Source organism: Hylobates moloch, unplaced genomic scaffold, assembly GCF_009828535.3.
Source record: "Hylobates moloch isolate HMO894 unplaced genomic scaffold, HMol_V3 SCAFFOLD_22, whole genome shotgun sequence".
NCBI classification, from domain to species: Eukaryota; Metazoa; Chordata; class Mammalia; order Primates; family Hylobatidae; genus Hylobates; species Hylobates moloch.
Genome location: NW_026652297.1, coordinates 47,502,560 through 47,530,091, shown reverse-complemented (window position 1 = coordinate 47,530,091; position 27,532 = coordinate 47,502,560). Strand labels below are relative to the sequence as shown.

At 44.5% G+C, this 27,532-nt stretch overlaps 2 protein-coding genes across 6 annotated transcripts in view; one reads left to right on the top strand and one right to left on the bottom strand.

Annotated features, from left to right (window-relative positions):
* The window catches only part of HOOK3 (hook microtubule tethering protein 3), a 137,562-nt gene extending 128,874 nt beyond the window's left edge, over positions 1 to 8,688 (bottom strand). For 2 of the 4 annotated variants that reach the window (XM_058433737.1, XM_058433738.1), the window contains exon 1: positions 8,355 to 8,687. In XM_058433737.1, coding sequence (XP_058289720.1) covers positions 8,355 to 8,411 — 57 coding nt within the window. In that variant the 5' untranslated portion in view covers positions 8,412 to 8,687. Of the gene's footprint in view, positions 1 to 8,354 lie in introns of all 4 variants that reach the window. The other 2 variants (XR_009211716.1, XM_032144079.2) reach the window with 2 other exon arrangements.
* Positions 7,491 to 27,532, top strand: part of RNF170 (ring finger protein 170) — a 47,667-nt gene continuing 27,625 nt past the window's right edge. The window contains exons 1-2 of one of the 2 annotated variants that reach the window (XM_058433739.1): positions 7,491 to 8,303; positions 17,626 to 17,769. In XM_058433739.1, the coding sequence (XP_058289722.1) occupies positions 17,633 to 17,769 (137 nt within the window). In that variant the 5' untranslated portion in view covers positions 7,491 to 8,303; positions 17,626 to 17,632. Of the gene's footprint in view, positions 8,304 to 8,871; positions 9,061 to 17,625; positions 17,770 to 27,532 lie in introns of those variants that run through there. The other variant, XM_032144073.2, reaches the window with a different exon arrangement.

Sequence of the window (27,532 nt, the reverse complement as noted above, 5' to 3'; positions counted from 1 at the left end):
TCGGCCTCCCGAAGTGCTGGGATTACAGGTGTGAGCCACCGCACCTGGTCAAAAATTTCTTAGGCTTTTTTTTTTTTTTTGGTGATTATCTCATCTTAGGGATTGGAATAAATTTTAAAAAGAAGTCTAATTGGAAACTTTTGCCTTTAAGGGAAATATCCTGCCAAGTATTACTGTAATTTTTCCCCACTGGTAAAAGAGAAATCGTGGTGGATATCGGGTGGCTTCCCAGCATCCATTCTACTCACACAAGATCAATCTATGAAAATCACGGCACCTTCATCCCCTCTACCAGTGACTGACTCAGGGACACACAGGGAAAAGACAATTTGGACTAAAGAGAGATAAGGAGACGCTTCTGGGAAAGAAAAGCCAATCTCCTGTTGATTTAAGTATGCTGCCTCCATTACTGTGAGCAGTCATCTCACGACTACAAAGGCAATCATCTTAAGATTAGACCAATGCAGTGAAAGGCAGAGAGAAGAGCTAGAAAGAACTATATCCCCTCCACGACGGCACCCCCCCACAAAAAAAAAAAAAAAAAAAAAAGAACTATGTCCTTAAGGTAAAAACTGAACTACTGAATTTAAAAATCTTGATGCCTCCTGGTCTGTGAGATGAATTCATTTATTCTTTACATCTGGTGAGGTTGCAGTTTCTGTTACTCAGAGGCCAAATATGTTTACACAGATGTAGAAGTCACACTTAGAATGGTTAGGTTAGATATTCACTTCATTTTGATTTCAAATATATTCTGAAACTTTGTATTAATCAACATGATGTAGCCAAGAAATGTACTTTCCCTAACAGTATAAATTATCTCTCAAAGTAAGAAAATGTAGCTGAGCCAGCAATGATTATACCCAGTAGTGTACTCAGGATTTAGAAGGAAATCAATCCCTGAGAACAGACAGACACAGGCCATCCTCTCATAGAACTTACAACTAGGGAAAATGAAACAGTATAATAGAAGTGTCAACAGCAGTCATAAAGATGAGAAGTGAGAGTGGGATGCAATCTAGGTATGAAGAGCAGCTTGGTACAGATTGGGTAGGGGTAAGAACTGGAGGAAGAAACAGAACAGGGGAAAATAAAACGGTGAAAGACAGGGCAAAAAACTGAAGAATTAACATGTAAAACCTTAGAAGCCACATTAGGACCTTATCCTATGAATAAAGTAAGCAAAGGATTTGAACAGGAGAGTGAGCCATGAGGTTTGCACTGTATTAATATAAGATCTGGCCAGGGGCGGTGGCTCATGCCTGTAATCCCAGCACTTTGGGAGGCCGAGACGGGCGGATCACGAGGTCAGGAGATCAAGACCATCCTGGCTAACACAGTGAAATCCTGTCTCTTCACTAAAAATACAAAAAATTAACCAGGCGTAATGGCACACACCTGTAGTCCAAGCTACTCTGGAGGCTGATGCAGGAGAATCGCTTGAACCCGGAAGGCGGAGGCTGCAGTGAGCCAAGACCATGCCACTGCACTCCAGTCTGGGCGACAGAGCGAGACTCTGTCTCAAAAAAAAAAAAAATCATACTGGCTGCAGTATGAAGGAAGGAGTGGAGGGAAAGAGACAGGGAGACCCATTTGAGTAGGTTTATATACTAACACGGATGAAGCTAAACTCAGTACTGACAATGAGAATACTGGGACTAACACTCAGGTGACCATATGTCTTCACACGTTTTTATTTATTGGGTTAGAAAAGAAGTAAAACTGCTAGGTCAAAAAGTGTATGAACATTTTACAGTTTTTGATAAAACTGTCAAACTGCCCTAAATATATACTGTAGTAAGAGAATAAAAGAGAATTTATTCTCTTACTAACGGTGGGTGAGTGGCTACTTCTCTGCACCGTATCATTTATCTTTTTTTTTTTTTTTTTTTTTTCCAAGACGGAGTCTCGCTCTGTCGCCCAGGCTGGACTGCAGTGGCGCGATCTCGGCTCATTGCAAGCTCCGCCCCCCGGGTTCACGTCATTCTCCTGCCTCAGCCTCCCGAGTAGCTGGGACTACAGGTGCCGGCTACCACGCCCGGCTAACTTTTTTGTATTTTAAGTAGAGACGAGGTTTCACCCTGTTGGCCAGGATGGTCTCATCTCCTGACCTCGTGATCCGCCCGCCTCCACCTCCCAAAGTGCTGGGATTACAGGCGTGAGCCACCACGCCCGATCTCATTTATCAAATCTTTAAAAGACAATTATTGGCCGGTACGGTGGCTCACGTCTGTAATCCCAGCACTTTGGGAGGCCGAGGAGGGTGGATCACAAGGTCAGGAAATGAGACCATCCTGGCCAACACGGTGAAACCCCATCTCTACTAAAAATACAAAAAATTAGTCGGGCGCCGTGGCGGGCGCCTGTAGTCCCAGCTACTCGGGAGGCTGAGGCAGGAGAATGGCGGGAACCCGGGAAGCGGAGCTTGCAGTGAGCCGAGATCGCGCCACTGCACTCCAGCCTGGATGACAGAGCCAGACTCCGTCTCAAAAAAAAAAAAAAAAGACAACTATTAACAGTACAGTCAGTAGCTTCTTCATATATAATACAGGAGAGTCTTGCAGGTAGAGACAGTTACGGTGGTAGAGGCCCAGGGAATTATCTTAAAGATCCTCATAGCAAGTTTTTACTTGTGTCTATTTGGGAAAGGTGATAAGAGGATCCTTCCAAGCTACCCTGACACAAACCTAATACCTGGTAGAGGTGCAATAAATGATTAGTAAATGAATAAATGAAACAAATAAACACCATATGCGGGAACTGATTTTGAATTTTACTCCATACTATCTCCAGCTGCCTGCTCACTAGTAAAAGAAATATGGCTCACGCTTGTAATCCCAGCACTTTGGGAGGCCGAGGCAGGCGGATCACGAGGTCAGGAGATCGAGACCACGGTGAAACCCCGTCTCTACTAAAAATACAAAAAATTAGCCGGGCGTGGTGGCGGGCGCCTGTAGTCTCAGCTACTCGGAGAGGCTGAGGCAGGAGAATGGCGTGAACCCGGGAGGCGGAGCTTGCAGTGAGCCGAGATTGCGCCACTGCACTCCAGCCTGGGCGACAGAGCGAGACTCCGTCTCAAAAAAAAAAAAAAAAGAAATAAGCACTTGCTTTCATTCTACAGTTGCTAAGTCAATGGCCCATTTTCAAAAAAGAAAACGCAATCTTTCTTGTAGGTTTGTTTAGAAGGAAAAATAGAGGCAGCAGTGAGGACTATGTCTCATTCTTCTCTTTATCACTGACCTCAGCACAATGCCTGATACGAACAAGCCCTCAGTGAACGCCACTTTGAATGAAAGGAGCTAATTCTAATCCCTAGTTTTGCCCTGTAAATTTGGACAGGATGTTTGATCTCTCTCAATATCAGTTTTTCCATATGAAGAAAGATTGGGGACGGCTGGGCGCAGTGGCTCACGCTTGTAATCCCAGCACTTTGGGAGGCCGAGGCGGGCGGATCACGAGGTCAGGAGATCGAAACCACGATGAAACCCTGTCTCTACTAAAAATACAAATATTAGCCAGGCGTGGTGGCGGGCGCCTGTAGTCCCAGCTACTCAGAGAGGCTGAGGCAGGAGAATAGCGTGAACCCGGGAGGTGGAGCTTGCAGTGAGCCGAGATCGCACCACTGCACTCCAGCCTGGGCGACAGAGCCAGACTCCGTCTCAAAAAAAAAAAAAAAAAAGAAAATTTATCCCCTAGTTTATTTTTGGGGTGATGAAAATGTTCTTGGAACTAGATAGTCATGATGACTGCACAATCTTGTGATCATACTAAAAACCAAAAAATTACACTTTAAAAGGATGAATTTTATGGTATGTAAACTGTACCTTAATTTTTAAAAATCTGTCACATACCGGTTCTCTGAGCTAACATCTATTTCAGGATAGCAGTATAGTAAAACTGAAAGACAACTGCACCTAACTGCATTAAGGCATGAAACTCTACCTGAAGGGTTATAATCTTTCTTTTAATTCCAAGAAGCTCTATTACCACCACCCAACCTCTACCTCCCCCTCCCCAACAAAAGCAGGAGAAGAGTAAAGCATGAGATCACCTGGAATTACTATCTCTAGAGCAATGGATAATTTTGCTCCCGAGGAGACATTTTTGGCTGTGAGTTGGGTGCTATTGTCATCTAGCTGGTTGAGGCAATGGGATGCTACTATTAAACATAACGCACAGTGCAGTGCCCACAGCAAAGAACTGTCCAGCGCAAAATGTCAAATAATTTTCTAGAGCCGTGGTTCTCAAAATGTGGTCCCTACGTCACCAACAATGGCATCACCTGGGAACCTATTAGAAATACAAAATCTCAGGCCCAGCCCAGACCTACAGAACTAGCAACTCTGGGCATCTGTTGTTTTAGCAAGCTCTCCAGATGATGCAGATCAACACTAAAGCATGAGAATCTCTGGTGAAGTTAGCAAACATAAAGTTAAATATCAATGCAATCAAAACACAGAGGTGAAGTTACAAAGTCATGTACAGTTAGTATAGAACAAAACTAGGATTTGAACCCAGGCTGCCTAATGTCAGAACCTGTATGTACTCTTATGCTATACTATCTTTTTACGGACTTTAACTTTTGTACATCAGTGACTTACTTATTCTTCCATTAGAGGACAAAAGTTGTTGGCAGAACCGAGTTAGGCAGAGGAGAATCGACTGGGGAAGATACGACCATAATAATTATACCACCCCCAATTCTATATACTAGTATGCATTTTATAGGCTGCCAAATAAGTAATATGAAAACAATAAGGACATATTAATGTTGCTAGGTTACCCCAAAGTGTACCGAGCCTATGTGATGACTTTTTTGTCATAACTTGGTAGCATTGTAGACTTCGTTTTTCAGCCTCTAAAACCTGGAAAAGTGCTATCTTTTCATCGAGATTCACATACAGTTCAAGAAATTAGGCTTGACAGGTCTAATAGGCAGGGCAAATTTTGACTCAGAGGGTGGAGAGAGGAGGCACAGTGGAAATTTTCAAGCATGTCCTGCTGAACTTGCTTGCATAAACTTTGATTTGGAATTTAAGCTTAAGATGTTTCCCCTTGGTAAGATGATACTTAACTCTTTTTGTAACTCTCTCTTCTGAAAAAATCTGGAACATATGGTTCTTGGGCTAGTAGGCTGTCTCAAAAAAAGGGCAATTTATCCAGCATGTGAGGCAATGAGATGTTCCATTGAGTTCTGTATAGGTAACAGAATCATCCCTTTAAGTGCTTAAGCTTTTATTACTTTAGCCATTTCTAGTGGAATAATTTCTAAAATGTACTATATACATCTCTCCAATCTCAAACTAAATGCTATGTAGTGAAAACAAACTTTTATCTGATACTCAGGAATATAATTATGATCTTCAAAAATTGAACATGGAGGCTCTAGAAGTACATAAGGCTGTCATCCCAAATACGGAATCATACAGCTCTTAGATCTTGTCTGTCACTGACAGTTGTCTGCATTTTGCTGAGTGTCAGTCACCTTCTAGCTTACTGTGTGAGAGCAAAACCCCCCACACAACCAAATTGACTAGAGGTTGACATAAAATCAAGAAAATTAATCTAAATGAGTCTTTTCTTTGGAGTGTATGTGCACATTTTTGCTTGCATTTAGTTTTAGAATTGTGCTTAGCATTAATCTGGCTTACAGATAGGGGGGTGATAGTATACATTTAAATGTATACTATCAAACACTGCTCATTGAAACATTTATTCTGCTTTTTATAATGACAGCTAAAAGAGAACAAACCCAGAATTTAAACTCTATTTTGAAACATGTCTTTTAAAGTGTTTCCGAGGCCGGGCGGTGGCTCTCGCTTGTAATCCCAGCACTTTGGGAGGCCGAGGCGGGCGGATCACGAGGTCAGGAGATCGAGACCACGGTGAAACCCCGTCTCTACTAAAAATACAAAAAAATTAGCCGGGCGTGGTGGCGGGCGCCTGTAGTCCCAGCTACTCGGAAAGGCTGAGGCAGGAGAATGGCGTGAACCCGGGAGGCGGAGCTTGCAGTGAGCCAAGATTGCGCCACTGCACTCCAGCCTGGGCGACAGAGCGAGACTCCGTCTCAAAAATAAATAAATAAATAAATAAATAAATAAATAAATAAATAAAGTGTTTCCAAATCTTAGAACTGTACATCTTCATGAACACTGCCCTCCAATTTTGTCGCTGATAATCTCTAATCTTATCCAGAAATTTTCAGTGATGAGTTTCCAGTGACATTTCAAAAAGCCTATTCTACAATACTATACTCCCTGACCTCTCTACAGCTGATAATGTGGATTACTCGTTTTCTTGACATTTTAGGAGATTCTAAATAGATTCTCTCATGTTGTCAGGTTCTGTCAGTAGGCTTTCAAACTTCTAAGATTTCTCCTCTATATTTTTATCAGCATTTCTCACTTAAATAAATGCAATTACTACCTACCATATTTTGTGGATGCCCTTCAAATACAGACGGTCCCCAACTTAGGATGGTTTAACTTTTCAACTTTACAATGACGCAAGAGATACACATTCAGTAGAAACCACACTCTGAGTGCCCATACAACCATTATATTTTTCACTTTCAGTACAGTGTTCAATAAATTGCATTAGATATTCAACACTTTATTATAAAATACGTTTTGTGGTACATGATTTTGCCCAACTGTAGGCTAAGGTAAGTGTTCTGAGCACGTTTAAGGTAGGCCAAGCTAAGCTACCATTTGGACGGTTAGGCGTATGAAATGCATTTTCAACTTAACGGTATTTTCAACTTATGATGGGTTTACCGGGATGTAACCCCATTGCAAGTTAAGGAGCCTCTGTACACCTCTTTATTTCCATGTCTTTTTTTCTCCCTAGATTTTAAACAATGTAGCCCTACTTAGATTCAATCAGCTTCATCTTTGCCTTCTTGCTGCTGCTTCTAGCATAAAGGGAAGCACTACTTGGACAGTCTCGAATACTTAAATCTTAAGTTCCTCAGCATTCTGTTTACAGATGTACAGATTCTGCCAAATCTATTCCTTCCACAATATCAAAGAATTTCTTTCCTCTCTCTCTCCCCTGCCTAGTCAAACCTCGGCCACATTATACAACTTACCAGTCTTCCTCTCTTATGAAATACAGCAGTGAAAGCCATCTCCTTGCCTGAAGGCAGAACTCATCAGAAGTGTAAGCTGCACGCTAACTACATATTACTGCTAACGATCTGAAATCCCCTAAATGGTCTGATATGCAACTGGCTACTCAAGCTCTACCAAGTCTATGTTTCAGAGGACAGAAATTGATTCGTGACGTAGCCAAATTACAAAAACCTCAGACTATTTTTATTAATTTTTTTAACAACCAACGTAAGGCAATACTTCTCCAGCCTTTCCAGCAAAGTGCCTTGCACAAGATCGTGACGTCTACACTCCAGGGATCCTGACTCGTAACCCAAGACACCGCTAAACAGAATTTCTCTCACATTCGTGTTTTGCCTTTAAAAGTAATACAAATGCTGTAGTCGCCTCCATAAACACATCCGTGAACATTTAATTAACATTCTCATCAATGAGTGAAACGGAGGCTCCCGAAGGCAGCGAGGGGTCCGCCGGGGCTCTGCGCATCCCTCCCCCTCCCTGGCCGGCGCCGCGGCGAGAACGACTGGAACCCGGGCGTCGGTTCCCCTGCCGCGTCCTGAAGACCCGGCTTCAGGAAGGCGCGGCCGCTGACGTGAGAGGTGAACACGTATTTACTTCAAAGTGCGAGGAATCTAAAATTGTTTAAGAATTCAAAATCAGAATCCCACGACTCTGTTCCCCAAGGCCTTCGAGGTCCATTGTTGACGCCCAGACACCTCCAGACTCCTTTAAACGTCTGCCCGACGCCTCTGACAGGCGTCCGCCCCTCGCGCAGTCCCACCGCCAGCGGCGCCTTGCATCCGAAACGGGGTCCCCGGGCGCCTCCCGCATTCTCCCCACGCTCCCTCACAGGTCCTTTCAGTTCCCGGGCCGGAGCCGGGCCCGTCCTCCGCGAACGCGGCAACAAAGGCGAGGAGCCGCGGCGGGTCCCGGACGCAGGACAGTCAGGCTCGGCCACCCCCGGAGCGCAGCGCAGCCCCAGCTGCGAGCAGCCGCGCGGATCCCGGAGTCGCCCGCCGCGTCCCCAGCCCAGCCCCGGCCGACGTCCGCCCGGAGCAGCGACGCCTCAGGCCCGCCAAGTTTCTCCCGGACCCTGGGCCAAGCCTCCTCGCCCCGCCAACCCCGGGCCCCGGATGTGACGGCACCGTCGCCCGCAGCGCTCGCCCCTGGGGCCGCGCGTGGAGCGTCCCGGTAGGTGGCGGGGGGATGGGGTCTTCCAGCCGGCCCGCGGCCCCCACGTACCCAAGTGAGGAGGCTCTCGCACAGCTCCGCCCGCTCCAGCGACTCTACGCTGAACATCTTCCCCGCCGCGGCCAGGCAGCGCCTACCGCCTGGCCAGACACCGCCGCCGCTCGGTCGGGGTATCCGGGGGCCCGCGCAGCTGACTCGGCCTCAGGCCCGCCTGCTCCTCGGATCCGGCCGCCGACTCTCGCCCAGCGCTGGCAGCGGCTCCACACCGTCACCCCCAGCGCCCCTCCTTCTCCTTTCACTCGGGACCGCGCGCCAGCTGCGCGCGACTCCGGCCACGCCCGCCGCCCCGCGTCCCCGCCCCCGGCCGCCCACACCGCTCCTCCCTAGCGCCGCCGTCCTGGCCGGAGCCGCCGCCGAGGAGCCACTGCGCACGCTCGCGCCCCGGCCGACCCGCGCCGCCGCCGCCACCGCCCCCGCCGCCGCGCGCGCCCCCGCCACCAGCTCGCTGCGTGTCGAGGCGCGCACGCGCGCGAGTACGCGTTCCGCTCTGGAGGCAGCGGCGGCGGTTCCTCCTCCGCCGTCCGGTCGCGCCTTCGCGGAAGCTCGGCAGTGCGCGTGCGCCCGCGCCCGCACCCGCACTCCAAATTAGAAAGGGGACGTCTAGTGGGTTGCCCGGGAGGGGTGGCGGGAGCGGTCCCGGAAATAATCTGTCCTCTGTCACCGGGAACTGGCGAGGTAGTTCCTTCGCGGTGGAGAGGTACGTCCGGCGCGCGGCGGCCACGCCCACCCTATCTGGGCCCGCGGAGCCGCGGACGGCGGGGCCTGGCCTTCTTGGGGTAGCTCTGGCCGCCGAGGCTCTGCGGGGCGGTAGGAGTCGCCGCCTCCTTCCCCCGGGCCCCTCCCTCGTCTGGAAGCCCCAGAATCGCCCCGCGGCTGTCCGGAGTCGCCGGCGACGGTGGAGGGGCCGACGCGGAGAGCGGCTCTAGGTGGGCTTGGCCGGCGGCGAGGACACCGCCGCTCCCTCTAGGGTCACTCGGAGCGTGACCCTGAGAACTCTCCTTAATGCAGGAGGGGTGTGCGCCCGTTCGCCAATCCGTAAGGACCCCGGCCGACCCCGGGCCTGCGTTTCTCAGCGTTCGGAGTTGGCTTCGCTTAATGGCGAGGCGGATCGTTCTGGAGCTTCCACCTCTTTAGAGGCACGAATCTGACTGCAGGGCTGCCGATAAATTTTTAACAGATATAGCATACGCAGAAAAGTGCCTACGACATACACGTTTAAAGAAGAATTAATAAAACACCCAGATAAAAACGAAAAGGGCATTGCCGGCACCCCAGGAGTTTCTCACCCATGCCCTCTGCTCCTTTGGGAGCCTGATTCTCTCCTAGCCTGACTAGTGTGATCATTTCCTTACAGCTTTACCATCTATGTGTGCATGCGATGTCGTTTTCCTTTGCCTGTTTTTGAACTTTTGCGGGTGGATCACAGTGTGTTGTTTTGTGGTTTTCAATCAGTATTAAATTGGTGTACTGTGTATGTATAGGTAATTTTCATTGTTGCCTAGTATTCCAGTGTGAATAGAACAGTGAATCTATTCTGTTCTGGGTGGGCGTTTTGTTCAGACTGAGGCTACTCAGAACATGGCTATAAACATTCTAGTGTACCTGGAACGTAGTGCACATGTGTTGGAATTTCCAGGACATGCACCTTGGAGTCCTTAGAGAATTGTCGATGCATAGAGTATGCATAACTACCAGCCAATGCCAAATTTTTATTTGTAGTGCAACAAAGCTAACTTCCCAGGACACACTTTCACTTTGCTTTGTAGTTCCTGGAACCCCCTTCCCCCACTTTTTTTCCATTAAGAGTAGGTTTTCTCATTGAGTGCTGAAAACTGCCAAGACAGCATTGAGTGGGTTATTTGTTGTTGTTGGTTTTTGAGAAAGGGTCTCGTTCTGGAGTGCAATGGCGCAACTGCAACCTCTGCCTCCTGGGCTCAAGTGATCCTCCTACCTCAGCCTCCCAAGTAGCTGGGACCACAGGTGCAGGCCACGATGCCCAGCTAATTTTCTTATTTTTTGTAGAGAGGGGTTCTCACTATGTTGCCCAGGCTGGTCTCAAACTCCTGGGCTCAAGTGATCCACCCGCCTTGACCTCCCAGAAGTGCTAGGATCACAAGTGTGAGCCACCGAGCCTGGGCCAGCATTGAGTTTTTAAGGATGCCTTACAGAGTACCACTTGATAGTTGACCCCTGATCATTTAGCATTTTGTAAGTGCAAAAAGAAAAAAACTTACCTGAAGTATTCTCAATGGTCTTTTTTTCAAACATTCTTCCCTACACCAAGGGCAGAGAAACCTTTAGAAATTACACGTATGTGGCCGGGCGCGGTGGCTCGCGCCTGTAATCCCAGCACTTTGGGAGGCCGAGGCGAGCGGATGACGAGGTCAAGAGATCCTGGCCAACATGGTGAAACCCCGTCTCTACTAAAAATACAAAAATTAGCCGGGCATGGTGGCAGGCTCCTGTAGTCCCAGCTCCTCGGGAGGCTGAGGCAGGAGAATCGCTTGAACGCGGGAGGCTGAGGTTGCAGTGAGCCGAGATCGCGCCACTGCACTCCATCCTGACGACAGAGCGAAACTCTGTCTCAAAAGAAAAAAAAAATTACACATATGTATCTCGCCTGTCTTTGATTCCTGTGTTGATGCCTCTGGATATTTGTCAAACTAGAGTTCCTACGTTCCTTATCAGGTTATTTCTGTCGAATTTCTAGCACTTTTAAGTGACCTATAATCTTGTAGGCAAGTGAATGAAGTCAGTGAGTGTATGTCACATTGACTTACGCCTGACTCACATGCAGCTTGTCTTTAGATGGGCAAACAAGATGCTGGCCCTACTGGAGTGGCTGTGCCGTCCTGAGCACCCTTCCTCCAGTGGCTCCGGTTTTCAAGGCTTTGACACAATGGACCTAAAGTCTCCTTTTTCAAGCTTGGCTGCATATCCACAGTGCTTTTGTGCATGATGTTGCGTTGTTCTGGAGGTTTCATTTTGTAATTCCGGTTACCTTTGATGAAAGAAATTAGTAAAAACTTTTTGGTTGTGAGTAATTGCAGAAGCCATGTGGCTGCCAAGTTTCTACATGAGCCTTGGGGTAAAAAGACACTGAGATCTTCTCCTTTGTTCCAGGAAGTCCTGGAATTTCCTATTTTTCTCTTATTTTCTCTGTGTGTGTGTGTTTTTTTTTTTTTCCTTCCTTCCCTGAAAGCTTTGGAAATGCCTGAGGAGAGGTGAGTTGAACTTGTCTTAGATGTCTGGTTACTCCAGTTAGTTGGAGGCTGGTTCTCACCCACAGCTGCTTATCAGATTAAAGAGGGCATGTCTTGTGTGACAGTGCTCCAGATTGCATCCTGTCTTCCCAGGGAACACATACTTAGAGCTGTGATTAAAAAGAGTTTGAGATGCTATGTGGAGCAGCGCTGGGGCAGGCATGGCTAGTTTTTAATCATAGTTCTGCTGATTCCTTGGCAGTTAATAATATTAACCAAAACACTGTGGCTTCCGTTTACTGAGAGCCTGTATGATGTGCCAAGCAGTATGCTAAATGCCTTACCTTCATTATCTCATTATAAACTTCACAAGGCAAGGCACTTCCCCTTCCACGCCCGCCCCCAAAAAGAGTGGCAGTTTGATATGGTTCAACCTAATGCCTTTTACATATGAGGAAGCTAAGACTGAGACTTTACGTAAGTCCAGGGCTGTCTGACTCTGGAACTTGTTCTTCTTTGCTGTCTGAAGATACTGCTCAATAAGATGTAGGCAGCTGAGCAATTGCAAAGCCAGTTTCTCTGCAAACTTGTATCAGTTACACTGCACAGTTTCCAAGATGGATGGGGTTCAGTTTTTGTGAATCTTAAAACAGTTCAAAACCGAGTATTAGTAACTCTTCTTTTCATATTTTACAGGATACCATGAAATAGATTACATCCCATGTTCTGTACATTTAATAACCTTGTTTTTGGGTTTAATGTAAACAACATTTAATGGACACTACAACATATAAGACCCTGCGCACTACTAACTAATAAGATACGATTCCTGACTGAAAGGAATTCATTCTTTAAAAATGTATTTTTAATTTTTATAGATGTATAATAGTTGTACATATTTATGGGGTACCTGTGGTATTTTTATACAACTATGTACAATGTGTAATGATCAAATCTGGGCAGTTTTTTGAGACAAGGTCTTGCTCTGTCACCCAGGCTGGAGTGCAGTGGTGCGATCTTGGCTCACTGCAACCTCTGCCCCCCAGGTTCAAGCAATTCTCATGCCTCAGCCTCCCAAGTAGCTGGGATCAGGCGTGTGCCACCACGTCTGGCTAATTTTTGTATTTTTAGTAAAGATGGGGTTTCACCATATTGGCCAGGCTGGTCTCAAGCTCCTGGTTTCAAGTGATCCACCCACCTTGTTATCCCAAAATGCTGTGATTACAGGCGTGAGCCACAGCACTGGCCTGAATCTAGGGTTTTAAAAAAAAACCCTACAACAGAGCCTCCAAATAACATGAAAAAATAAATCCAGTAAGATGTTACTTTATATGCTTGGAACTAAGTGCTTAACATTCTGTGATTAATAATAATAAATTTTGAAGGTGAAGCAATTGAGTACAGTGTCTACATATTCTATCTACATATTCTAAAACTGAAACGTAGTCACTTGTGGATTCTGTAAATATTTGGCACCAATAAACATTAATTTTTGGCTGGGCGTGCTACCTCACGCCTGTAATCCTAGCACTTTGGGAGGCATAGGTGGGTAAATTCCTTGACCCCAGGAGTTTGAGACCAGCTTGGGCAAGATGGTGAAACCCGTCTCTACAAAAAATAAAAAAAAATTTGGCTGAGCTTAGTGGCACACACCTGTAGTCACAGCAGGAAGATTGATTGAGCCTGGGAGGTCGAGGCTGCAATGAGCCAAGGGTGCGCCACTGCACTCCACCCTGGGTGACAGAACAAGACCCTGTCTCAAAAAATAAATTTTAAAAATTAATTTATAAACATTAATTTGAGCAATATCTGTTTTTCGAAAAGGAAATTCATGGTGTAGTGAGAGTGTTTAGCAGTTGACATACCAGTCACGCCACTTAGGTCAGTGTAGGTGCCTCTGGAGTAGGCACCTTCAGGAAACTGAGCGACTGGGTGGTAGATGAGAATGGGCATTGACTGGGCATTGAAGCTCAATTTGCATATCAAGAGAGGAAGCAAGTATTGGCTTTATTTTTCTTGTTAAAGTAATTCATACTTGAAAGTATTGAAACTGTGAAACTGTGTCCTAGGGAGGGTGATGGTCTGGCTTTGTCAGTCCAGCTCCTCACTGATAACCACTCTAATGTTAGCTTTGATCCGGCCTTTTCTCTATTCCGAAACTCTGAATCAGAGAAATTTAGCAGTAGAAGGAAGTGAAGAAATAAAGTCACAGTTGTTAACCTAAAATAATTTAAAAGGTCAAAATCGAGTTTAAAGAGAGTTTAAGCGTAAAGGTTGAGGACAGGCCACCTGGGAAAGGACAGATTTAAAAGCATGGAAGTCAGTGCTCTGAAGTACAGACGTTTGGGATTGTTTATATAGACAAAATTTAGGGACATTTAACAGAATTTTAATATTTTAATGTAAGGCTTAATGTACAGTTATAATGATCTGATTAGTCAAGGTGTCTTTTTTAGGGAAAAAAGAATAACTGTCATGAGATCCCTGGTTGGGGCACCATCTGGTCTGAGTTAGGAACAGGACAATAAAGGAGGCAGTTAATCTGTAATAAAAATCAGCAATTAGAAGGAGGAGATCTGGTCTCTTTTAAAAAAAAAGACTTAGTCTTTTTTTTTAGTTGTTTATAGAACAAGAAAAATGAGGAAGAGTTAAGCTAAAAATCTAAGAAACAGAATTGTAAACATGTTACATGACCCAGATCATAGTCACATCTGTTTCAAGGCTTAAGGTGTTTTGGAGGTTCTAAAAACATTTAAATTTTACTTACTTTTACAGTTGTTGTAACAGAATTGGAACTAAAATTCAGGGCTTCTCATGTCCAAGCAGCAACTGCTTGGGCTTCAGTTTAGAGCCTGTATGGTTGGACAGAATCAGCACCACTGTTTAGTTCTGGATAATCACTGACTGTGAACAACAAGTTGGAGAACAGAAGTCCTCGATTTTGGAATTTATTTTCAGTACTGAGGTATTATGTCATCTCCCCAAGTAGGAAATTTTGTTTCCTGTTTATCTTCTGGAGTTTTAAATCAGACCAGCCTCTTTCCAAACTGAAGTGATGGTACAATACCTCATTTTTGAGCCACTAGCACCTGCAGTTGCTTTTTTACTCCAATTTTATGAGAAACTATGGCAGAAGTTGTGCTATGGAAGCTCCCAACAAGCAGGTCAAATGGCATTAGATCTCCATTTGACAGCCTAGCTTTTGTTGGGATTTCCATGGGACAAGAAAATGCAGTGCTATTCTCTTTTCCTCTCAACACCGCTGGGAATATCTGCTGTCAAATGATGCAAATAAAATAATATGGCCACGCAATACTTAAATATCCTGGATCTCTGAGCTCTTGGAAATGTATATGAAGCAGTATCTTAAGAGTATAATCGCAGGCAAGGTGCGGTGGCTCAAACCTGTAATCCCAGCACTTTGGGAGGCTGAGGTGGGTGGATCATGAGGTCAGGAGCTCAAGACCATCCTAGCTAACACAGTGAAACCCCATCTCTACTAAAAATAGAAAAAATTAGCCGGGCGTGGTGGGGGGTGCCTGTAGTCCCAGCTACTCGGGAGGCTGAGGCAGGAGAATGACGAGAACGCAGGAGGCACAGCTTGCAGTGAGCTGAGATTGCGTTACTGCACTGCAGCCTGGGCGACAGAGCAAGACTCCGTCTCAAAAAAAAAAAAAAGAATATAATCGCATAGTAGTCAAATATTTATATGTAATATATATTATATATATGTTGTACAGTATAATTTATTCGCATTACCATTGATCGCACCTTGAAGGACATAGAAACAAATGTAATGCATTTTTTTAAGTACAAAATAATAAACTGCCTAAATGTATAGCATAGGGGAAAATGTGAGTAGCAATAATTACAGTGCATTTATTGATAGACTTAACTTACAAAGCACTTTCACCTCTGTTAATTTGTTTTAACCCTCACAGCTCCGTGAGGTAATTAGAGGTTGGAAATCTTGACACGGGTAACATTTGGGTTATCTTTGAGCAGATGCAAGTAGTTCTCACTGCCCTTAGGACTTTTTAAACAGCTACAGCACCTCTAATTTTAAGAGAGGAAACCAGATGAAATAAAACCTAAATTGACTCCATGGCCCACCCCTAGCTTATTTGAGGCTCTTCAGTTCAGTTGGCAGCTCATTTAACTGTTCTTTTGAATGAAAATACTGCAATTAGAGCTCTTTCTGTGAGTTTCCTGGTGTGCACCTTCGTAATGGTTATTTGAAACCAATCATTAAAAGTTCCATGTATCAGGCGATTACTCCGTGTAAAGCTGATGAAAGCTGCCTTTCATCTGTTTGTGTAGGTTTCTTCCATGAGTGATAATTTTCTTGCAGCCAGTTCAGATTATTTTCAAAGGTGTTAAGACGTCTATACTCAAAATACCTGATTAGTGATGATATTGAATAAAACTTTTTTCAGCTCAATAAGTTACATAAATGCAGAACTTTATTTTAATTATTCATGTATACTTAATTGAGTATTTCCTTAATTTCTCTTTAGGTGTCTTATAAGACTTTGACACTTCCTGTTTTGTCTGAAAAAAATGTGAATTACCTGTGATATTTGGACTCCAGTGTGGTTGGGCTATCTCCCCTCATACCTATAGAATTGGGTACTACCATTTTTCTCTAGTTTAGAGTGTAGGAAGGAAAGTTTCTTATCCTCCCTTTTCTCTTCATAAGGAAATGCAGCATCAGAGTGATTCTATATTCCAAGCAGTTCAAAGAATTCTGAACCATAAGCTGAGTTTAGTTTCAGGTGGGCAAATAGTTTTTCAAGCACCAGAATTTTCATTATTTCAAGTAGTTTTAGTATAGCTATAAATGTTCTATAGCCTAAATGTCTTTTGCTTTTCAAATTACTACACTGTAAGTATGATAAGTCACTTTTATTTAAACAAATATCTATTAGGTCCTATTGTGTATAGGGCATATGCTAGAGAATATGAGAATGCTTACAGAAAACTATAATATATTTCCTTTCCTATCAATACATGGGAAATGCTGCAAGATATACACATGCTGTGAGGGGGAAGAAGATCTGATCTATTTAGAGAGTTTATTTGGTATTCAGGAATAAGAAGAGAGCAGTTGGATAAGAATGGCTTTTATTTATTGTTTTTGGTGGGGGGTGGGGAGGTTGGGGGCGGGGGATAGGGTCTTGCTCTGTCTCCCAGGCTGGAGTACAGTGGCGCTATCTGGGCCTCAGTACAACCTCTGCCTCCCAGGTTCAAGCGATTCTCCTGCCTAAGCCTCCAGAGTAGCTGACATTACAGGTGCACGTCACCCAGCTAAACTTTGTATTTTTAGTAGAGACGGGGTTTCACCATATTGGCCAGGCTGGTCTCGAACTTCTGACCTCAGGTGATCCGCCTGCCTCGGCCTCCCATAATGCTGGGATTACAGGCATGAGCCACTGCATCTGGCCCAAGAATGGCTTTTTTTTTTTAAAGGGGTTAAGCTTGAAGAGGAAGAAACATTTTTAAAAAATACGTAAATAAATGATAAATTATAGTAATTGTTTTCTTTAAAAGAAATAGAATTTGACTGGGTGCAGTGGCTCATGCCTGTAATCCCAGCACTTTGGGAGGCCGAGGCAGACAGATCACGAGGTCAGGAGATCGAGACCATCCTGGCTAACACGGTGAAACCCTGTCTCTACTAAAATACAAAAAATTAGCCGGGCATAGTGGTGCGCGCCTGTAGTCCCAGCTATTTGGGAGGCTGAGGCAGGGGAATTGCTTGAACCCGGGAGGCAGACGTTGCAGTGAGCTGAGATCCGCACCACTGCACTCCAGCCTGGCAACAGAGCAAGACTCCATCCAAAAAAAAAAAAGAAATAGAATTTTGTACTCCACAAAATAATGCGTCTGGCAAATTTCAAAGAACTCCATGATAGGGAATCCCCACTGGAGTTGTACTTAATTGCAGCCTATCAGAAACTAAATATATTAGAAGTCAGTTATATTTACATTGCTTTTATTAGTATATTTCATTTTCACTGTGTCATTTGTAACTCTCATCTTGTTTCTTCTTATTTTAGACCTGGAATGGCCAAATATCAAGGTGAAGTTCAAAGTTTGAAACTGGATGATGATTCAGTTATAGAAGGAGTAAGCGACCAAGTACTTGTGGCAGTTGTGGTCAGTTTCGCTTTGATTGCTACCCTGGTATATGCACTTTTCAGGTGAGATTTAAGGACAAAAGAATTGAGTACATTTGCAAGGACTGCTGACTTTTTGACCCCTAATAATGCATAATACTTAATATGAAAAGCAAGTAACAGATCTCAGTGATTGTAGATGTTTACTAAGGTATTTTATTTTCCATGGGGCTTTGAATGCTAACACATATATTTCCTGTCATCAGCTGTCTTACCAAATAATAATTAAATTCATCATCCACATTTCGAATAAAATATTAGTATTTTCTATTGGCGTATGGCAATTTAAAAAACTTTAATTTTCATAAATCTATCAACTTGTAGGTGATATAAAAAGTGCAAAATACTTTCAGTTTTAAATGGAAAAATTGAGGCAAAAAAAGACTTGTATAGTAAAAAGGGAACTAATATTAGAATTAATTTAATTTTTTTACTTATTTATTTATTTATTTTTTGAGACAGAGTCTCAATGTGTCACCCAGGCTGGAGTGCTGTGGCACTATCTCAGCTCACTACAACCTCCACCTCCTGAGTTCAAGTGATTCTCCTTCCTCAGCCTCCCAAATAGCTGGGATTATAGGCACATGCCACCACACGTGGCTATTTTTTGTATTTTTTTTTTTTTTTTTTTAATTTGAGAGAGAGAGTTTCTCTCTTGTTGCCCAGGCTGGAGTGCAATGGCACTATCTTAGCTCACCGCAACCTCTGCCTCTGGGGTTCAAGCGATTCTCCTGCCTCAGCCTCCTGAGTAGCTGGGATTACAGGCATGTGCCACCACGCCTGGCTTATTTTATATTTTTAGTAGAGATGGGGTTTCTCCATGTTGATCAGGCTGGTCTCAAACTCCCGACCTGAGGTGATCCACCTACCTCAGCCTTCCAGAGTGCTGGGATTACAGGCTTGAGCCACTGCGCCTGGCCCTAATTTTTTGTATTTTTTGTAGAGACAGGGTTTTGCTAGGTTGGCCAGGCTGGTCTCAAACTCCTGACCTCAAGTGATCCACCCGACTCAGCCTCCCAAAGTGCTGGGATTACAGTCATAAGCCACTACGTCCAGCCTATTTATTTATTTTAGAGACAAGGTCTCGCTACGTTGCCCCAGTTGGACTTGAACTCCTGGACTCAAGCAGTCCTCCCATCCCAGCTTCCCAGATTGCTGGGACTACAGGTATGCACCACTGCACCCGATTCTAAAATTAATTTAGGCTGGATGTGGTGGCTCAAGCCTGTAATCCCAGCACTGTGGGAGGCTGAGGCAGGCGGATCACCTGAGGTCGGGAGTTTGAGACTAGCCTGGCCAACATGGTGAAACCCTCGTCTCTAGTAAAAATACAAAAATTAGCTGGGCATGGTGGCAGGTGCCTATAATCCCAGCTACTTGGGCGGCTGAGGCGTGAGAATCACTTGAACTTGGGAGGCAGAGGTTGCAGTGATCCAAGATAGTCTCTTATTAGGGTAACATTATCTTGATTTCAATAGGGTATTTTATAGAGTGATAATCCAGAGTGATTGATACTGGTGATACACTGTGGCTATCATGGGGGAAATAATGAATAGATGATAGCAGAGTTAAGTGAACTCCACCAAGCAGGTCGTTCTTAGGATTCCTGACTAATGTTTAATATACCCCAAATAGAAGGACATTGTATATTGCTGCAGGGCTCTGTCCTTGGGCCTTTTCTGTTATTATTATTATTATTATTATTATTATTATTATTATTATTATTATTATTTTTTGAGACCAGGTTTCACTCTGTAGCCCAGGCTGGAGTGCAGTGGTGGTATCACACCTAGCTGCAGCCTGGACTTCCCATGTGCAGGTAATTCTCCCACCTCAGCCTCCTGAGTAGCTGGGACTACAGGTGTGCATCAGCATGTGCAGCTAATTTTTTTGTATTATTATTATTTTTTGGTCGGATGGGTTTTTGCCATGTTGCCCAGGCTCATCTCTAACTCCTGGGCTCAGGCGATCCACCTGCCTCAGCCTCCCAGAGTGCTAGGATTACAGGTGTGAGCCACCAATTGTCAGTTGGGAGGGATAGCTAATATTGGTATAACAGAATTAAGATTCAGAAATAGTCAAGCCATATATCTATGGTCAACTGACCTTTGACAAGGGTGCCAGGAACACTCAGTGGGGAAAGGTTTCAACAAATAGTGCTAGGACAATTGGGTAGCCACATTCAAAAGATTAAAGTAGGACCACACCACACCAGATTAACTCAACAATCTAAATATCAGAGCTAAATGTAGGGGTAAATCATTATGACTGAATTTAGCAAAGGATCTTAGATATGATAACAAAAGCATGAGCAACAAAAGAAAAAGTAGACAAACCAAAATTCATCAAAATTAATGTATTTGGACAGGTACAATTGCTCATGCCTGCAATCTCAGCACCTTGGGAAGATTACTTGAGCCCAGGAGTTCAAGACCAGCCTGGACAACATAGTGAAACCCTGTTTTTAAAAAAAAAAAATTTGCCAGGCACGGTGGCTCACGCCTGTAATCTCAGCACTTTGGGAGGCCAAGGCAGGCAGATCACGAGGTAAGGAGATCGAGACCATCCTGGCTAACATGGTGAAACCCCATCTCTACTAAAAATACAAAAAATTAGCCGGGCTACTCTGGAGGCTAAGGCAGGAGAATGGCGTGAACCCGGGAGGCGGAGCTTACAGTGAGCTGAGGTGGTGCCACTGCACCCCAATTTGTTTTTTGAGACCGAGTCTCGCTCTGTCGCCCAGGCTGGGGTGCAGTGGCGTGATCTCGGCTCACTGCAAGCTCCGCCTCCCAGGTTCACGCCATTCTCCTGCCTCAGCCTCCCGAGTAGCTGGGACTACGGGTGCCAGCCACCGCACTCGGCTAATTTTATATTTTAATAGAGATGGGATTTCACCATGTTAGCCAGGTTGGTCTCGAACTCCTGACCTCAGTTGATTCGCCCACCTCGGCCTCCCAAAGTCGGGGGGTTACAGGCGTGAGCCACTGTGCCCGGCCTACCAAAAATTTTAAAATTAGGCAGGCGTGGTGGTGCATCCTGTAGTCTCAGCTACTTGGAGGCTGAGATGGCAAGATCATTTAAGCCTGGGAAGTCAAGTCTGCAGTGAGCTATGATCATACCACTGCATTTCAGCCTGGGCAACAGAATAAGACCCTGTCTCAGAAAAAAACAAAACAAAAAAATAAAAATACACAAAGGACCTACATAGACATTTTTCAAAAGAAGACATACAAATGTCCAAAAGGTTTATGGAAAAATGCTCAACATTACTAATCACCAGGGAAATGCACATTAAAACCACAATGAGAAAAAACCTTTTATCTTTTAGGATGGCTGTTATCAAAAAGATGAAAACAATAAAGATGAAAGAAGCATTGGGGAGGGTGTGGAGCAAAGGGAACCGTGGTGCACTTTTTTGGGGAGTATAAAATGGCACAGTTGCTGTGGAAAACAGTATGAGGGTTCCTCAAAAAGTTAAAAATGGACTACCATATGATCCAGCAGTCACACTTCAGGGTAGTATATATCACAAGGAAATTACATCAGTATGTTGAAAAGATATCTGTGCTCCTATGTTCATTACAGCAGTATTTACAGTAGCTGAAATATGGAATCAAGTTAGGTGTTCACTAGTGAATGGATGAAGAAAATGTGGTGTGAGTATATAGATCTGTCTGTATACACAATGGAATACTTTTCAGCCCCTAAGAAGAAAGGAAATTCTGCCATTTTCAACAACATGGATGCACCTGGAGGACATGATATTAACTGAAATAAGGCACAGAAAGACAAATACTGCACAATCCCACTTAACTGTAAAATTTAAAACATTTTAATTCACAAGCAGAGAGCGGAATGGTGGCTCTCAGGTGATGGAAAGATGTTAGTCAAACAGCGCGAAGTTTCAGTTACACAGATGCATTTTTAAAAAGAGAGGCAGGGCGTGGTGGCTCGCGCCTTTAATTCCAGCACTTTGGGAGGCTGAGGCAGGCGGATCACCTGAGGTCAGGAGTTCAAGACCAGCCTGGCCAACATGGTGACCCTGTCTCTACTAAAAATATGAAAATTAGCCAGGTGTGGTGGCATATGCCTGTAGTGCCGCTACTCGGGAGGCTGAGGCTGGAGAATTGCTTGAACCCAGGAAGTGGAGGTTGCCGTGAGCCGAGATCGTACCATTGCACTCCAGCCTGGGCGACAAGAGCAAAACTCCATCCTTTTTTTTTTTTGAGACGGAATCTCCCTCTTTCGCCTGACCTCAGGGGATCCACCTGCCCTAGCCTCCCAAAGTGTTGGGATTACAGGCGTGAGCCACCGCGCCTGGCGAAGACTTTTTTTTTTTTTTTTTTGAGACTGAGTCTTGCTCTTTCGCCCAGGCTGGACTGCAGTGGCGCTACCTCGGCTCACTGCAAGCTCCGCCTCCCGGGTTCACGCCATTCTCCTGCCTCAGCCTCCCGAGTAGCCGGAACTATAGGCACCCGCCATCGCGCCTGGCTAATTTTTTGTATTTTTAGTAGAGACGGGGTTTCGCCGTGTTAGCCAGGATGGTCTTGATCTCCTGACCTCGTGATCCGCCCGCCTTGGCCTCCCAAAGTGCTGGGATTACAGGCTTGAACCACCGCACCCAGCTATTTTTATTTTAAATATTTTTCTATTATTTTCTGATTTCTCTACTATGAATATGTATTATTTATATAATAAAAGTTTTTTCTCCACATCTCCAGACTAGAATGATGTTAAGCCCAAACTAAAAAGTTTCCATTTTTGCCAGCGCAGTGGCTCACGCCTGTAATCCCAACACTTTGGGAAGCTGAGGCAGGTGGATCCCCTGAGGTCAGGAGTTCGAGACCAGCCTGGCCAACATGATGAAACTCCGTCTCTACTCAAAATACAAAAATTAGCCATGTGTGGTCGTGGGTGCCTGTAATCCCACCTACCCAGGAGGCTGAGGCAGGAGAATCGCTTGAACCCGGGAGGCAGATGTTGCAGTGAGCTGAGATCGCACCACTGCACTCCAGCCCGGATAACAAGCAGAAATATATCTCAAAAAAAAAAAAAAAACAAGAATTCATTTAATAAGGCAATTGTATATTGTAGATGCTGAAAACTGTATAGGCTACTTTTATAAAATTAATAGCTAAAGATCAAATCTGCATTATGTTCAGTTTGGGACTAGCATTTTAAGCTGGAAAACATTCAGGGGAGACTGTCAAAATAGGGAAAGCTGTGGAAACAAATCATATAAAATGCTTGAAGGAAGGAGGGATGTCTAGCTTGGGGAAGGGACTCTTGAACAGTAAAACTGTCTTTGTGATGAGGGCTTGGTCTTGTTAAAGAATTAAAATTTTAATTTGTGCAGCAGCAATAGAAAAAAAAAAAGAATTAGAGCCAGGCTCAGTGGCTCATGCCTGTAATCCCAGCACTTTGGGAGGCTGAGGTGGATGGATCACTGCAGGTCAGGAGTTCGAGACGAGCCTGACCAACATTGTGAAACCGTGTCTCTACTGAAAATACAAAAATTAGCTGGGCGTGGTTGTGGACCCCTATAACCCCAGCTACTCAGAGACTGAGTCAGGAGAATCTCTTGAACCTGGGAGGCAGAGGTTGCTGTGAGCCGAGATCATGCCACTGTGCTCCAGCCTGGGTAATCAGTGAAGTAATCGTGATTACTGAGGTAATCATGATGTGTTGGGGAAGGGGCGGCATTTGTAGTTTAAAATTCAGACCAATCTCTTTTTTGTAATTTATTTGATGATTGTTAGTCATTATAATTAATTCTGTTTTGGTTTTGTGGTAAAATATACATAACAAAATTTATCATGTAAAACTTTTTAAAAAATATTTTATTTTTTTTTTTTAGTAGAGACGGGTTTTCACTATGTTGGTCAGGCTGGTCTTGAACTCCTGGTCTCAAGTAATTCTCCTGCCTTGGCCTCCCAAAGTGCTGGGATTATAGGTGTGAACCATCATGCCCAGACCTTTTTTTTTTTTTTTTTTGAGACAGAGTCTCACTCTGTCACCCAGGCTGGAGTACAGTGGCGCAATCTCGGCTCACTGCAAGCTCCGCCTCCCGGGTTGAAGCGATTCTTCTGCCTCAGCCTCCTGAGTAGCTGGGACTACAGGCACGCACCACCATGCCTGGCTAATTCAGACCATTTTTAAGTGTGTAATTCCGTGGCGTTAAGTACATTCACATTGTTGTGTACCCATCATCACCATCTACTTCTAGAACTTCCTCATCGTCCCAAACTTTTTTTTTTTTTTTTAATTTAGATTTCGGGGGTGTGTGTGCAGGTCTTTTACATGGGTATATTGTGTAATAGTGATGGCTTCTAGTGAACCCATCACCCAAATAGTGAACACTGTACTCAATAGGTAGTATTTCAACCCTCACCCCCTTTTAGTCTCCCCACTGAAGTTCCTGATGTCTATTATTTCCATCTTTATGTTTAGCTCCCACTTATAGTCAGAACATGTGATTTTTTTTTTTTTTTTTTTTTTTCTTGAGACAGGTTCTGTCTTTGGCTCCCAGGCTGGAGTGCAGTGGCACCATCTTTTCTCACTGCAACCTTTGCCCCCCAGGCTCAAATGATCCTCTCACCTCAGCTTCCCATGTAGCTGAGACCACAGGCACACACCACCATGGCCAGCTATTTTTTTGTATTTTTGGTAGAGACAAGGTTTCGCCATGTTGCCCAGGCTGGTCTTGAACTCCTGGGCTCAAGCAATCCACCCACCTCATCCTCCCAAATTTCTGGGATTACAGGTGTGAGCCACTGTGCCTGGCCTGATCATGTGGTGTTTAATCTTCCCTAACAGAAACTTTATGCCCATCTAAGTAACAGCTCCCATGGTTCAGCTCTGGATAACCTGTGTTCTACTTTGTGTCTCCATTAATGAGCCGATTTTATGCACCTCATAAAGTGGAATCATAGAATATTTGTTCTTTTGTGTTTAACTTGTTTCACTTAGCGTAATATTTTCGAAGTTCATTTGTGTAGTAACACGTATTAGAATTTCCCTCCTTTTTATCACTAAATAATATTTCATTGGGTATAGTGCTCACACCTGTAATCCTAGCACTTTGGGAGGCTGAGGTGGGAAGATTGCTTGGGCCCAGGAGTTTGAGACTAGCCTGGACAACAGAGCAAGACCTTGTCTCTAAGAAATATTAAAATTTAAAATTTCTCATTGTATGTACATACCATATTTAGTTTCTCCATTCATCTGTCAATGGTCATTTGAGTTGCTCCCACCTTTTGGCTGTTGTGAATAATGCTGCTAGGAACACTGGTATACAAGTATCTGTTTGAGTCTGTGTTTTCAACTGGAATTTCTGGGTCATAAAGTAATTTCTATGTTTAACATTTTAAGGAACCTCCAGACTGTTTCCCACAGCAGCTGCCCTGCTTTATATTCCCACCAGCAAGGCACCATGGTAGTTTCTCTATATCCTTGCCAACACTGTTATTCTCTATGTGTGTGTGTTTTTTTTAATAATAACTATCCTTATAGGTATGAAGTAGTAACTCACTGTGGTTTTGATTTGTATTTCCCTACTGAGTAATGATGTTCAGCATCACTTCACATGGTTAGTGGCCATTCGTCTATCTGGTTTTTGAGGTTTCTTTTTGAGATAGGGTCTTACTCTGTTGCCCAGGCTAGAGTATAGTGGCATGATTATGGCTCACTGCAGCCTCAATCTCCCAGGCTCAAGTGATCCTCCCACCTCAGCCTCACAGGTAGCTGGGACTATAGGTGTGTACCACCATGCCCAACTAATTTTTGTATTTTTTGTAGAAACGGTGTTTCACCATGTTGCCCAGGCTGGTCTCAAATTCCAGGGCTCAAGCGATCTGCCCACCTCAGCCTCCCAAAGTGCGGAAGTTATAGGCATGAGCCACCGCTCCTTGCCCTAGTATTTGGTTTTCTGTTTCTATATTAATTCACTTAGGAAAATGACCTGCAGCTGCATCCATGTTGCTGCATTCTTTCCTTTTTATAGGTGCATAGTATTCTATGGTGTATATGCACCACATTTTCTTTATCTAGTCTACCATTGATGGGCGTGTAGGTTGATTCCATGTCTTTGCTCCTGTAAATAGCAACACCAGAGTTTTGACCTGCTCTGTTTTCATCCTGGGCCAATTCACTCCTTCTTAGGCAACCTGATGGGCCCCTGCTCCTGGGACGTCATCATATTGATGCCAAAGTTAGTGCAGACACCCAAGTGGCATATTGCATTATAGCTTAGAACTCCTGGGCTCAAACGATTCTCCTGCCTCAGCCTCCCGAGTAACTGGGACTACAGGTGTGCACCACCACACCTGGCAGTTTGTCTGTCGTCTATGGAGAATTGACTATTCAAGACCATTGCCCATTTTTGAATCGGGTTGTTTACTTTTTTGTTTTTGAGTTATAAGAGTTCTATATATATTCTGATATTATTATCAGACACAGTCATACCCCATAGATACTTCAGGTTTGGTTTTAGACCACCACAATAAAGCGAATAAAGTGAGTCATATGAATTTTTTGGTTCCCTAGTGCATATAAAAGTTATGTTCACATTATATCATAGTCTATGAAGTGTACAATAGCATTATGTCTAATAAACAATGTACATACTTTAATTATAAAATACTTTATTGCTAAAAAATGCTAACAGTTATCTATCTGAACCTTCAGCAAGTCGTAATGTTTTTGCTGGTGGAGGGTCTTGACTCCATGTTAACGGCTGCCGACTGATCAGTGTGGTGGTTGCCGACAGTTGAGGTGGCTGTGGCAATTTCTTTTTTTTTTTTTTTTTTTTTTTTTGAGACGGAGTCTTGCTCTGTCGCCCAGGCTGGAGTGCAGTGGCGCGATCTCGGCTCACTGCAACCTCCGCCTCCCGGGCTCACGCCATTCTCCTGCCTCAGCCTCTCCGAGTAGCTGGGACTACAGGCGCCCGCCACCACGCCCGGCTAATTTTTTGTATTTTTGGTAGAGACGGGGTTTCACCGTGGTCTCGATCTCCTGACCTCGTGATCCGCCCGCCTCGGCCTCCCAAAGTGCTGGGATTACAAGCTTGAGCCACCGCGCCCGGCCGGCAATTTCTTTTTTTTTTGAGACAGAGTATCGTTCTGTCGCCCAGGCTGGAGTGCAGTGGCGTGATCTCAGCTCACTGCAACCTTCACCTCCTGGGTTCAAGCAATTCTCCTCCCTCAGCCTCCTGAGTAGCTGGGATTACAGGTGTGCACCACCATGCCCGGCTAATTTTTGTATTTTTAATAGAGATGGGGTTTCACCATGTTGGTCAGGCTTGTCTTGAACTCCTGACCTCGTGATCTGCCCACCTCGGCCTCCCAAAGTGCTGGGATTACAGGCATGAGCCACTGCACCTAGCTGGCAATTTCTTAAAATGAGACAACAAATGAAGTTGACACATTGACTGACTTTTCCTTTCACAAAAGATTTCTCTGTATGTAGCATGTGATGCAGTTTGATTGCATATTATCCACAGACTTTCTTTTCAAAACTGGAGTCAGTCCTCTCAAACCCTGCCTGCTTCTGCTCTATCAACTTCATTTATGTAATATTTTAAATCCCTTGTTGTCATCTCAACAATGCTCACAATGTTGTTACCAGGATTAGATTCCATCTTGAGAAACCACTTATTTTGCTTATCCATAGGAAGCAGCTCCTCATCTGATCAAGTATTGTCATGATGCAGCAGTTTGGTCACATCTTCGGGCTCCACTTCTAATTCTAGTTTCTTTGCTGTTTCCACCATATCTGCAGTGACTTCTTC